The sequence below is a fragment of the Lonchura striata genome, chromosome 16 (genome assembly GCF_046129695.1).
Source record: "Lonchura striata isolate bLonStr1 chromosome 16, bLonStr1.mat, whole genome shotgun sequence".
In the NCBI taxonomy this organism is placed as follows: Eukaryota; Metazoa; Chordata; class Aves; order Passeriformes; family Estrildidae; genus Lonchura; species Lonchura striata.
In genome coordinates, this window is record NC_134618.1 from 8669369 (window position 1) to 8684021 (window position 14653).

The window sequence follows — 14653 nt, forward strand, 5'->3', positions numbered from 1 at the left end:
AGGCCTTGTCATTTCTTACATGGAGGGGGTGTCAGGAACTGTTTCAACATGAGAATGATGTACGTGTTTTAGTCCTATGCACAAAGTAAAAAAGCTCTCCATGTCTTAATCAGGGGATAGCTGGTGAGAATGACAGTTAGGGGCTTTCACTGATAACAAATCCACAGGACAGAGCAAGCAGTCTGCATGCTGCTCACAGTTATCTCTCACAGGTCAAGTCTAAGGAAATCCATGGATGCAAGTTACCATGAGAATAGTTCAAAAGGATTCTTCAGATGATGGAGTAATTATCATGACATCCTGACTGCCAGGATTCAGTCATGCATGTGATATTGGACTATGACTAGTTTTAATTTACTGGGGTGATAATTTAGATTAAATTATTCCTCTTCTGTTAATTCCTTCTAAACTGGCAAGACTTGTCAGGATCTACGTGAGAAGAATTTTCTTAAAGTTACTAACTCATGGTCACCAACTTGCAGGGTGCACTGATCTCAAACTCTAAATAAGGTACAGATATATGGGGGAAGTGAATCCATTCCTATATACAGAGATTTCCCATGGGGAAATATGTCCTTAGGATTTGCCCTTTGTAATTTGCTAGTTGGCCTCAGGTTGCTTTACACCTTTGCATCCTTGAAGCTGTGCAGTACCTTCCTTCCCAAGAGTATCACAAGCCATAAAGAACGATTAATGCAGCTTTTGAACTCCATTAACTATTGCGAGAATTTTCCACTTGGAAGCTTCTAGCACACACTTAATATCATGTAAAATAGAAATAAGAATAATTAGCAGCTAATAAACCATCTGCCAAATTTTGAGCTTGTATTTTCCTCCATGACCTTCTGACATATCCTGACTTCTTCCAGACTTCCTTGGACAATTAATTTAGACACTATAAAGCAGGCAGACATGCTTCTGAGAAGTAGGTTCCTTGATCCACACAGAAAATGATGTACCATAGATTATCCTATCCTTCTTTTCTTGTTTTCCTGGCATTCCCAGACTTTGATGACTAGAACTCACTATTTGATGATTACAGACTCTCAGAGCAGCATCTCAATACTTATGTGATTTATGGATCCAAACTGTGCTAACAATGCCCTGTAGCATTTCATTGCACTCACTAAATAACTCGAGGTTTATTGTTCTTAAAAGAGAACAAGGGTAACGTAATTTTTATTTTGTCTAGATGTCTGTTACTCCCTCCAGTAGCTTTTTACTCCTTTGCCCTTTTTGGTGTTATTGAGATCTCAAGGATGAGATGTTTCTACAGCTGTTAGGAAAACAAATGGCCGAATGGAGACAAAAGGCTGAATCTTTATGGTTTTTTGCTTGGCTTGTTCTGCTTTCTGGTCAGTCAGGATACGTAGCCCAGGATGGGCAACTCTGAAAAAATCAGAGATTATTCTTTGGCCAAACAAAATCAAGGAACACAGGAGGAACCTGAGGTACTGCACATAGGTTATTGAGATACAGAGGGGCTGAGGGGAGAGGCACAATCCACCCTCCTCCTGATGAACAGACACAAGAGGTGGTAAAGAGGAAAGGGAAACTTTAGTGTTATTCCAGTGGACAATTTCAGCAGAGTAAAGCACTAAGGTACAGAGACCAGATTTTCATGGACCACTTGTCTTCCTTTCTAAAAATGTTTGGGTGATTTTGATGCTTACAAAATCTGAAAATCTCTCCTTATGCATGGGGCAGATAGGTGATTCACACTTTGCAGCATCACTCTAGTTCTGTGTCTCTGGTTCCAGAAACATCTTCATCTTCCCTATGTTTATAGAAATGATGGAAAAGGTGTCACCTTGGAAATAAAGTGTAGCTTGCAAATAAATATTTCAAAGCTGATTTTCACAAGGAAATGTTAATGGTTCTAAAATGCTAGACTATGACAATACAAGGTCATCATATTATAAAGTGACACATACATACATTTGTATGTGCTTGAAAGGAACCCTGCAGCACTGCTGTTCTTTACTGTAATTTTGTTACTCTGAGAGGAAATAAACCTAATATATTTGCATAAAATTATTTAGATCTCATTATGAGAGGCATAGGATCACAGTCAGAAAAAAATTAGTCAGCTAATTATTAGATTACTGCATAAAATTATTAATATAATGAACAAACTGTAGAAAGAGAGCTTAATAGTATAAATTGTATTTTATATGCTTATCCTCTATATCTGCTAAAATTTGAATATTTTCAAAGAAGCATAAACAATTTTACTTTTAATATTCTTAAAGATTCAGAAGTTTATCGTATTTGTTACTGGTTTTGCTACAAACATTTTTATCCAGACTTAATGCCTGGTCTCTCCATCACCACACTAATACCTTTGCATGGTTGAGGTAAAATTTGACTTTGATGCAAAAACCTGTAGACACAAGATCAATCCCAGAAACATAGTAAAAGAAATGGCTTTATAAGTGAATTTTGCCATTATAAGTCTTAAAGAAACCTTTATTCTAGTTCAATATTTAGGAATAAACCTGCTAATAACTTATCCCTTCTGATTTTCTATGGATTCTTGAAGATCTTTTCTGGGGTTAATTGTTTCACAGACCTCTTTTCTTAAGTGGAGACCCTTTAGCAAATGGAGACACTTCAGCAAGGAGGAAAAACAAGAATCCAAGAAAAATAAGTGTTAAAATTGTGGGAAAGATGTGATTAATCATTAATGTAAATAATTTTACTTTAAAAATCCTTAAAGGAGTTCATTTAACTAAGTAAAGCATTTAATGGCAATTTCATTACAGAGCTAAGACTAGAAACTTGAAACTGTTCTAACCAAAATGGTGGCCAGGTTTGTTTTTCACAAGTGATAAGGAATGTTCCTCATAAAATCAATGGCTGTTCAGAAATTAACTTGAAACTTTAACAAGAATCTGGATTACTACAGGAGGAGTAAAATTTTCCAACCTTAGAGCTTTGAAAAAATGAGAAATAGTTTAAACTGCTGTTAAAAATGCAAATTATATTCTTTAAACTGGAGTTAGTAATTTGATGAGGTAGAGAAAAAAACACATTTCTTTTTTGGAAGCTTTTTATAAAATCATCTGATTCTTTTTAACACAAGAATTCATCTATTAATTTGCTTCTGAAGGTATGAGCACATTGTTTCACATGGCCAAACCCCCCATGCCAGAGCAGCAGAACCAGTCAGGCTATTCTTGGCCAATGCCCCATTGCAAACATGTTCACTTGGACCCCTCAGTACTTGGAGGGGCCTCTGTGAAACAAATCCACAGTGCTCAGTGCACACAACATTCCAGAAAAATTTCCTACCATTTCCATTAGAGCAAGCTGCCACCTGTGATCCTGTTTTGTGCCAGGGTTCAGTGGTTGGACATTCAGTATCAGCACAAACTCTCCAAGGGGCCTGTCGTGCCCACTGGGGGTGACAACAGTTGTTCAACTACAGCAGCTGTGCTGCCAAAGGGCACGAGCATGAAAGGGAAGCTCAAGAAGTTCCCTTGCCCCTGTACACACATGGCTTTTCTTCATTTGCAGATGCCCAAATTTCCCTAAAATCAGAACAAAACAGGAAAGTACATCTATCCTCCTGGCTGCTCAACACACTTCTCGGGTGAGTCCAATTTGGTAAATTATGTGGTAGTTTTCACTGCACTTTTCCTAACTAGCTTCTATTGCTGTTGCCAGTGAACATGTTTCCTTTTCCAACACTGAACTGTTTAAGCGTGTTTTTGAGGGGTTTTTTGGTTGGTTTTTTTGGGGGTTTTCTTTCTTTTTTTGCAAAACTGTAAGACAAACTTGCTGCATATCCCTGTAACTCTCTCCTTATTCCACATTAACAACAAAAACACAGTTTCCCTCAGTAAAATATACATGAATTGTAGTGCCCCTGGGTAAAATCCTTGAGTCATTAAAGAGGATGAGAGTTTTACTAGGACTTTTGACCAATCAGAATTTCATCTAATTGGCATAAACTGGCCAGTACTCTAAGCACTGCCAAAATCCTGGTTTTGTTGCAAGGCTCAGAGACTGTTCCTACCCACACATCAGAGTCACACCCACAACCACTCTGTACTCCAGGGCTGGAATTGCTGGTTCACAGTGCCCTGGTGACAAATGAAACGCTGGCAGGCATTTGCTGCACTTTCTGTGTTGTGGCATTCTTTGCTGTGCTGGCCAGAATGGCTGACTGCAGACTCCCTGAAACAATCCAACCCAGCATCAAATGGGGTTTGTAGCCACAGAGGAGCAGCTCCTTGCAGCCAGCAGAAGGGACAGCAGTAGGAAACACAAGGTTCTGTATGCATAGAGAATGTGGTGTGTGAAAATAATAAAGTAATTCAAAAGTGATTAGATTAGCTCTTGAAAAGCAAGGGTCTACATGGCAAAGGCTGGAGTTTTTTTATCTTGGCTGGTGCTTTGGAGAGTGAAGGGTTAACTAACACAATGAAAACAAACTTCTCAGAGTAAAAACTGCCCTGCTTTTGAGAGTTGATTGTGGACATTTCCATTTTAATAAGTGCTAACTCAAATAATGTCCAAACTTTGTTATGTATGTTCTCTTTTGTATATGCTCTTGGCTGTGTATGGATAGCTCTTTATCAAATGTGCATTTCCTCTAATTGACAAGGAGTGAATGGTAAACAGCAATTAAATTATTTTGGATTATGTTGTAAATTCATTACAGATTCAGAAGTATAGTTATAGCCTTAAGCTTGGGTGAACAGACATGTTGCTTAAATGTATGAGCTGAAACCAAAATTATGTTACTGAAGGAATCTTGAAAGCTATTTAGATGTGATAACTAAAAATTCAAGATTAAATTCAAATCCATATTGTAATCATCTGGGAATGATTATCAATGCAATTTTGTAGGATGGTTCCAGAGATTTTTTTTTTCAACTACTTTTTGTATTATAAAAATCAACAAAAAAAGTTAGTTCATAAATATTCAACACACTCAGTTCCCTTCTTGACTTTATCTTATGATAATAAAACTGGAATCTGAGCCAATATGTACATTTCAAGGAAATTTATAATGTAAAACAGAGAACATAGAACAAAGTACTGAAAATCATTTATGATTGAGACTGTAGATTGAAATTGGTGCAAGTCCCTCCCTTAATAGGATGCTACAATTGCCTCATAATATTGAGATTTGTGTTCATAAGCTTTTTAATGTATGCATCCAACTTCTTATTTATTGTGTAACCACTGCACTGATTCTGCTTGGAAAATTTGGGATGACTGATTGAAAAATTAGGAAGGAATTGATTTTACAGAATGTTACATTTCTGATGAGAGCATTTTAACATCTAAAATACAGTTTCAAAGTTTTGCACAGCCAAAATGATAAAAAATTATCTTTATAGCTGTGTATATATTACAAGCTGTGTAATGCTTGCACCTGCAAGCATTAAACTGATGTGGACAGAACTGATCTATTTGGGAGTTTACTTTTTTGTCATTTTTGTTACCAATCTATGACTTTTGAGACAATATATGAGGGTGGGAGTTCAAGGATTTGGGGAGATTATTAAGCTCTAAGTCAACAGCTAAAAATCATATTGTCTTGGCATGAAAAAGGGAAGCATAGTTTGCATGAGGGCAAACCAACAATGAAAGCAAAGGGTAGTTTTTGTTTGCCTTTCAGTGAGGTGATTCTTACCATATTAAAAAATAAGTTGTTTCAGTCTCTATCCTCCTTCATTTTGATGAGCACAAATCTGGCAGAATACAATCATAAAAAGGTTGTGTTGATGGTTTGTGGATTTTTTTCAAAACATGATTCCTACTAGTTAGGCAGTGTTTTCTGTACTAGTTTTTGACATCAAGAATCTGAGTGACTTGAAAGATAAAAATGGGCATGAAGCACTGATGATTGATATTGCTGACAGCTGTGGTTAGTAGTGGGAATATTTGGCACTGGAAGTTATTCAGTAAGGAAAATATTGTTCTTTGGTGTGCCTGTCCGATGACAAAATAAAATTTTAGATATTAAATTCAGTAGCATATAATAGGAATAGCACCTCATTAATCAAATTTGTTAAGTAAAATTTAGATTGCAAAGCAAAAGTGCAATCACAAGGGAAACACATCACTGTTTTCCAAAAATACTGAACTTTTTATTCTTTAGATGGTAAACACATCCCTGCACCATCAGGCAACATCTCAAAGTACAACTCTGTACCCCAATGACAGCAAAATGAGTCTCATCCTTCAGATGTGTTATTGAAGTCTGCTGTTGTGTGACTCAAAGCTGCTATATAATAGTCTAGTACAGCAATGCTCTTTTCTGTTATACCAATACTTTTATTTTATTAAATAATCTTCTGCCTTTTAACTGCAGTATAAAATGCAAAAATACATTCTTAGTATTTTTATTACCATAATGCTAATTCTTGCACTAAAGGATAATGTCAGTGACTGACTGTATTTCTCCCAAATACATTTTACATTGATGAATATGTTTAAGATATGTCAAATGATTTCTCTGAATTAAAAGCTGAATAGAAGTAAATGATAGGATGCAAGGCAGTAATCCAATCTCATTGTTCTTATTGTACAATAAATGAAGAAAGAGCAAAAACTTCACTGTGCAGTTCTAATGGAAATCCTTATATGCAGCAGAGCTTACAAAGACCTACCCAGCAGAAGTCAAACCTAAAATTGCACCTAGGATCCATAACAGTCTCCTAGAGTTTCCAATAAAATCTAGCAAGAAATATTTGAGACCAAAGAAGAGGCCTACAGAACATATGGAATGACATTAAGTTCACAGTTTGATTTGATTACAAACTCAATTCTTCACTCCTGTTCATGCAAAATTTTATGTTTACTATTGCTTTTGCTCTTCATTTTTTTCATTTGCCAGATTAAGCAAACAGGATGATTCCAAAGGCATGGAATTAACTGTTTGGTAGGAGCAATGCCAGAGTTCTGACACAGTACACTTGGTGAAGACTGGTGTAGTTACAAATACATAGATATTGTGTATGATATATAGTTACATTTTCAAAACTATCTTGTTTTTTTAAAAATTTAATTGATGAAATCTACCAAAAGTCAATTTCATTTGTTTTCCTTTTTTTTCCCCCTAAACAACCCCAGAATCTCTCATTCTCAGGTTGTAATTAACTTCCTTGAAAATATTCATTGGTGTTTCAAGAAGTTTCAGAGCATCTTCTCATAAATCAGCATCATGCATCTGAATTAAAATTTGAATGTAAATTAGAAACGTTTTATATTAATGATTGTGAGGCTAAACACACATTCAGAACTGATTAAACATTACTGTCTTCAGTGACTGTGTTGCAAGAGGAATGCATTTTCAGACTCTACATTTCCCATACATATGGAAAATTTGGTTTCCAGCAAAGCTCTGGATATATGGAATGCATTGCTATAGCTGTAGTTATATTTTAAAAGTTCTATCACTAATTTGCTAATGCTTTGAAGCTGTATTTGTAGCAAGATTTCAGTTTAAGTCAGTATGTAAAAATTAATTTAAAGGTTTAAAAAAGTCTCAAAATAGCTGTGACAAAGCAGTTTGCAGCTTCTAACCTCAAACAGAACTTATATTTAAATATACAATATTTCTTTTGACATGGCTGGTGATAGTAGTGTGGGCTTTTACTTGGATGATTAGTTTGTAAAATGTATCATTTAAATGTGGACTTTGTCCTCTTAGCTGTATAGTACAGTCAGAATGCCATAAGCAGCTCTCTCCCAGGGTTAACTGAAAGCTAAGCTTCTGTTTAGCTCAGGAATTTAATCTAAATTATCAGATTCTTTTATTGTTAAGGTGTTTACTGTATAGACCACAGAAACCCCAGTAAAATGAGTTTTTGCACAATGGCAGTGAAGAATAGGGTTTAAATGTAAGCAAGTTCCCAGTATTGCTGACTACAGTCCCCTCTGTCACAGCACTGTAGACTTTGTGCACTAAGGACATCCTCCAGTTAAGCTGGCCAGTTTATTCTCCCTCATTCTTCACTGTCCTGGAGCACTCCATCAGCAATACTTCTTCACTCCTTCTGTCAGTCTGCTCAAACTATCTTTTTCTTGGCTGAAAACTTATTAGTGTTGTCCATCTTTCTGGTCATAGAACATGGCCCTGTCTACCCAGCTCAGCTTCTGAGTCTCTTGTCCTTCCAAGTGAGCAGATTAACAGCCAATCAAAGTTTATGAAGAAAATTGTGTAATTCCTCTTGGACACGCACCCATGCACAAAGCCAGGTCTAAATAAGCATTTCATTGTAATCAAACAACCCAGACACCAAAAAAGCCAAACAACATTATTTGCTCAGTCCTTTGCATTTTGCAGCCCCCTGTCCAAACAAGAGGCTTGGTGGAGTTTCAAGGCCCCTGTCACCAGAAGCACAACGTTGCAATAATGCTGCACATCCTCAACAACCACTTGTTCAGTATCATGCAATTAACTGTCCAACAGTTACTGTGTAAGCAAATTAATTCTCATGTTTGATATGCTCCATGAGCTTTACATTTGGACTGACAGGACTTCTCTTTACTGAAGTTTCTTAGTAAGCCTCCCTGCTTATTTGCAATGACCAACACAAGGAATTACATTTAGGCAATGCAAGACAATGAATCATCTGATTTAAACATTTTACGTATGTCAAACATAAAAATAATTAATTTGCCAAAAACAACAAAAAAGCTTATTCACTACTGATGAAAGACTGAGCAATATTCTTGTGAATTCTATTTTCACAGTGTCAAACAAGTGACACTTCCTGCCACGGGAAAACACAGACTGACCTTCTATGTGCAGAAATGGGGAGAAGAACAGGGATATGCAATACCGAATTTTTATTGTAATGTACAAGGACTTTAAAAAATATCCTCCTATTTAAATGCCTACTGCATTTTAGATGGTAAACACATAAAGAAAAAACAAAAGTTAACTTATCATAAGGCACCAGTTACAGAGATAGCATAGCTTTGTTTTCAACATTAGCATTTGTTGTTAGCCAGTATCCAGGACAACTGACAATCAAATACAGCAGCACACACAACACTGAATATATTTTTTTAAAGGTCATTTTAATCACATGTGCTGCAAATCTTTAGCTAGTATTAAAGCTGGCCATTTGAAACAGTGCAACATTTCCTTCTTTGAATCATGTGTTTAAAATCCACCTTTTCAAAGTTAAATTCAAACTAAAGAAATAATTCATACATGTCAAACTAAGAGCATTTTTCATCTTAAAAAGCTTCTTAATCTATAATTGGCTTCCTTTTAAAATCACCTTTATCTTGGGAGCCTGCATAAATTGTTTAAATTTACTAGTGCAAGGCTAGTTCTTGGGAAATAGTAACAGAGCATTTACTGATCATTAGGGAAAGTGACTGTGAATTGTACCAACTGAAGTATCTTTTTACTCTGCTATCACAGATCATGAATCAGAAATAATAGCAGTAATCACGTTTCAGAAATGAGGATGTAGTTATGAAGCCTCCTAACTCCCACTCCATCAGTGTTATAATTCCATAAGTTAAATAAATCCCTTACTTGAACACAGTATGTAGGAAAAAAAAAACAAAAACAGAAAAAAAAAAAAAAGTGCAAAGAATACCTTGACTGCTGCTGCTTTCTCTGCTTTCTTAAGATTCCTTAAAGTCAGAGATGACCATTAAATGTCAAATTCTGCAGAAAGGTTTGCTTTTGGTTTGATGTTTTTCACATTACTTTTTTACTTTATTTTATTTAACATCTCATGTTAGAAGACTTGAATGCTACACTTTTTGATAGGTATGTGCTGCATGTTTACAAAGCACCACCAGATTCTAATGTGTATGAATGAAGGGGATAACAGAAAAGCAGTCCTAAGGAAAGCACAGTACTGGAAGAAAATTAGGACAACAGCCACTAAAGACAAATACTAAATACTAATACTAAATACTAAAAATACTAAAAATCTTTTACTAAAAAGATTCTACTAAAAATCATCTAGGTTGTCTGGATTCACATGAGCAAAGAAAAACCTCTGTTTTTTGGGAACCTCCAAAATGTCTGTTCTTTTCTAAATATCAAAAAAGAAGGGACAAGAAACTGAGTAAACTGCAAGACTCTGAAAAGAGCTTTTGGCCTTCCACTGTACTGTGAGTTCTGGCAAATAGCTGCAGGCATCAAAGAAAATCCTGGTCCTCTGGTAACAAACAGTCCAGAAACAGAAACAAACTCATTTTCAGTGTCAGAGATCATGTGAACTTTGTCATTTTGACAAAAGAATTTCCCTTCACCAAACACTTTCAGAACGTATTGGCAACATCAGCAAAATATTTTCAAGAGGACAGAAAGAGAAAATGAACACTCAAATTAGGACATTTTTAATAATGTTTGGCCTTCAACAGCTTGTCTGAAAGACCCAGTATGGAAGGGACATGCAATGACTAAGAAATTCCTCCTGTCCATTTCATATTTATGGATCAATGTGAAAAGTACATCAGCCTCAAATATTTAAGTCTCATTATGAGATGGCAAGTAGACAGAAAGTGGTAACTTAGAAAATGTGTATTAAAGTTTATGATGCAATAATTTTACACAATTTCATTTTCTGTGTTAAGTAAAGACTATGAAAGCTGTGATTCACTCTGGTTTACCTGCTTATTTTAAAGTACCCCAAAAAAGCTGTCACTTTTCCAGCAGTGGTAGTAGGTAAGGCTTCACTGCCAAAGTTTCTGTCTGTAATATCCACTCTTGCAGTGTTTCAGAACTTCACTATAAAATTCTGATTTGCTAAGATACTGAGCTTGAAAAATTTGTCCTAATAATTTTGTCTTTATAGAAAGATCTTTTTCCTGCACCATACATGCACATTTTCAATAGATTTAAATCACTTGTGATGTTCTGGCTAATTCTAGTACGTCATTTAATCATGTTTTATATGAATTTATGAGACTAGAATGGCAACAAATATAGAACAACAATCCACTTGCTATGAAGGAAATGTACACAATATTGGTTATAGAATGCCTTGAGTAATTTCCCCACTTTAAGTTTTGCACTTAACAATCTAAAATTATTGACTTTATGCATAAAGTTGATTAAAGACTGAAACAATTACCATCAGAGCTGCTGGCTTCTGAGGTTTCCTTCTGTAGCAGGAATGCCTGAGATGTGTAAGAAGCATTGTTGGGACTGCCCCTATACATGACCCAAAGGATTAGGACAGCTCCAAAGTAGCAGCAGTGCTTCTGTGTTGTGAATTGCAATGGTGCAAGAGCTGCTTCGCACATAATTCCTCCCTCTGTGCCAGAGGGCTGTATTCTGAGACAGAGGTGGTGTGGATGTCTGGGGTCAGCATAAACCAACATTCCATAAAATGTGTGTGTTTTTCCTTCCTTGATGCAGAACCCATGTGGGCCTGAGCTGCATTTATATGCAAGAGTTCCTAGAAGCAAGGCTGAAATCTGAATTCAAATATGAAAAACAATGACTTTAAAGGCTTACTGTGTTATGTTGTATATTGCAGTATAAACAAAAAGTTTTAAGCAAAATATCTCAGTGTGATCATTACAAAAATCTAGATAAAATCAATGCAGCAAGAAGCTCTTTACTTTCTGACTCCATTAACTGGGATTATGAATAAACACTTCACATCTGAGAGAAAATAATGGACCCAAACTTCATTACTGTTTGGTAACATTCCTGCAAACATGGTCATATGAAGGATCAGACATCAGCAAGGAGCTGACACACAGAGCAAAGAGATGCAGTGCACATTCCCATCCTCATTAACCCTGCAGAAGTCAGGCTGCAGGGTGTTAGAGCACCTCTGACTGAGGGAGCAGCCTAGGTTCCCCTCCAGAAGTGGTGTTCCTACCCAGGTAGGGTGTGTGCTTCCCTCTCTCCACAGCACATCTGCAGAGCCCCAGGTGGGAGCTCTTTGCTGGAGAGCAGGGCAGACAGATGAGGTGTCCCATGATGAGATGTCACATCTCCCTGTATGTGCAACCTTTATTCGAGGACACAGCTTTAATTTTCTCCCATTTTTCTGTAGGGGTGTACATAAGGAATGGCCATCAGCCTCTCTCACAAAGCAGGCACTAGGAGTGCAGGCAGCACATGGAGCTGCTCTTTCTTCCATTGTCTTTACACCCTTCCACCAAAAAAAAGCACCAACAACTGCACAATGCAGTCCAAATAAAACTCCAAATAGAAGCAAACTTTCTTATTATAGTTAAGGAAAAGATGAGTGCACATACTTTAAATGTTTCAAAATGAAAATAACAATGCAGTAAAAACCTATTTGCAGTAAAATGCACATCTACACTGATCTACAACACAGAATAAAGCCACTCACTGCCTACAGATCTAAACTTTTCTGAATTACACCTTTTTATTTTATAAATATATTGAACTTGATTTAGTAAATATATCCATAATTTAAGTATGTATATATTTTTTTAAGATATGGCTGAATGTAAGTTACATAAATAAGTATTCAAATTAAATTTTCAGTGTCATTGTTTATCACAAGAGGAATATGTATCTGTGCATGAGAAAAATCTGTATTGTGCTCTAATACAGCCTGGGAAATAAGTTGTCTATGACTTCAGAACCATTTGAAATGCCACCACATCTCACCTGAAGCTCCAAGGTGCACTTTTTTCTTGCCTTCAATAACATAAACATGTAATAGCAGATACAGAATAAAAACATTATATAAAAATTAAAATAATAATTTTCTCATCTTTCCCTTGAGAAAATGAAAACCGCATACAACTTGATGCTATCCAGGGAAGTATTTAATTACTGTACTAGTGGATATTATCTAACAGCCTAATGAGACCACTTTGCTACTAGATGTTACAGCCCTATGAAACATTTTTAAATACAGCTGTAACCACAACAATGGTTGTTTTTTGGTATTACAAAACACAGAATAAGGCAAAGGCTGATGAGCTGAGCAAAAACAACAGGTAGAAGAAGACAAATATACAAAACCAAGAAAACTAATTAAAACTAAATACAGTCACTAATTTGCCTATTCAAAATTTATTTATCTCACTATTGCACTAATCTGCACTAGGAAATAAAATTTTTCTCATTCTGAGAAAATGAATATTTCTAATTTGCAAGAACCCATGTGCAAGATCCTCATTTGACATTCAGCAATAATAGTTCCATAATGCTCTTTTCAGTGCCAGCATTCAGTTATTGATAAAGTTAAAATGCAACTTACGTAAGTTGTTTGGAGGAGGTCTCGTCTCCATGTTTTCATAATGCTGCACATGTACTACAATGTTTAAATCTCTTTCCATATGATCTGTTGTACAAGGACCCTGAGGTCGCATAACATCAGCAAGAGCCCTGAAATCCAAACAAAACCAGAATGAATCTGCAAAATCAGTAAGGCATTAACAATATGTTCCAAGATCTATTCCAGTTTGCAGTGCAGTCGATCATAATGTCTGCTGGAGAAACCAGCTCCCTTCACAGTAAATGCAGGGAAGTAAATTCATTGTGAGACTTCACACCTAAGGCTCTTTTTAGGTTGTCTTACTGACAACCTAAAGTTGCTAGAAGTAAAACACAGAAACACATTAAGTTCTTTAGGTATCTTGGCTTTGGAGGAACATAATTTAAGCTCCTTGAGCCTTGTAGAATTCTGTCACTGCATGTGCTCAGTAACATTTATTGCCATCTTGGTTAAGCTGAGCACCTCAGCACCTAGCCCATGGCTACACCTTTCACAAACTGCTTATCTTCACACCTAGATTACCAATTTCAAAGGAAATTGGTAATTTGTAATTAGCACACACAACACTGTGGTCTTCAAAGTTTTCATTCAAAAATGTCACTCAAGTTGAAAAGTCATGTAACTTCCATGCAAAAATCCAGCAAGCAGGGATTTAAGGATTTCTCATCCAGATGAGGAGATCAGAAAGGTCTTTTTCTAACTTCTGTGAGTGTCCTAGTCTTTAACATAGAGCAAAGCTTGCATAGGAACTCCCTGCTCCTTTGAAAGTAGTTCAGAAACAGGATGAAAGCTTTGTGCTAGCAAAGAGGGAGTAAGCAAGAAGTTCCTCATTTAGGCCAGGCCCAGCTTGGTGCTGGGTGCGGGCTTGCCCTGCAGAGCTGCAGGCAGTGTGACAGACTCATCCTGCTCTGGTGGCTGTGTCGGGACCAGTTGCACTGCTGAGTGTTCTGCTGAGTGCAAGGGCATCCTTAGGCACAGGGATAAACACACACACCTGGATCAGCCCTGTGCAGCCAGAGTTACTGACCAAGTTTAAGCTCTGAAACTCCCAGCATGGCAACATCTAACTCTGTCTGTGAGTCTGTGCTGTTTTTCCAGAGTTCCATAGGAGCAGGATTAGTCCTTACCTATGTGCCAGAGCTACCTGCTGAACTACTGTGCACTAGGAAATAATTGGCCCACCTGCAGAAGCTGTCGCCTTAGGCAAAGGAAAGCTTTGTATGTGTACTATGTGTTACCAGTGTCTTCAGTGCAAATCTTTTCTATTCAGGTCAATGCATAATGGACCATTATTTACTTCCTTTTTGTTTTATTGTTTTTAATTTTTAGACTCTTGAGCAATTGTTTAAGGGTGTGGACACATTTTCTGGGCACTATGCCTAGTTTAGTTTAATTTTCTACAAAATTATATAGTGTCCCAGATACTGCATCAAGAAATACTG

At 36.6% G+C, this 14653-nt stretch overlaps 1 protein-coding gene across 3 annotated transcripts in view; it reads right to left on the bottom strand.

The window, feature by feature from the left end:
• SHISA9 (shisa family member 9) overlaps positions 1–14653 on the bottom strand; it is a 178421-nt gene that overhangs the window by 156229 nt on the left and 7539 nt on the right. For all 3 annotated transcript variants that reach the window (XM_031506109.2, XM_031506107.2, XM_031506106.2), the window contains one exon: positions 13194–13321. In XM_031506109.2, the coding sequence (XP_031361969.1) occupies positions 13194–13321 (128 nt within the window). The remainder of the gene's footprint in view (positions 1–13193; positions 13322–14653) is intronic.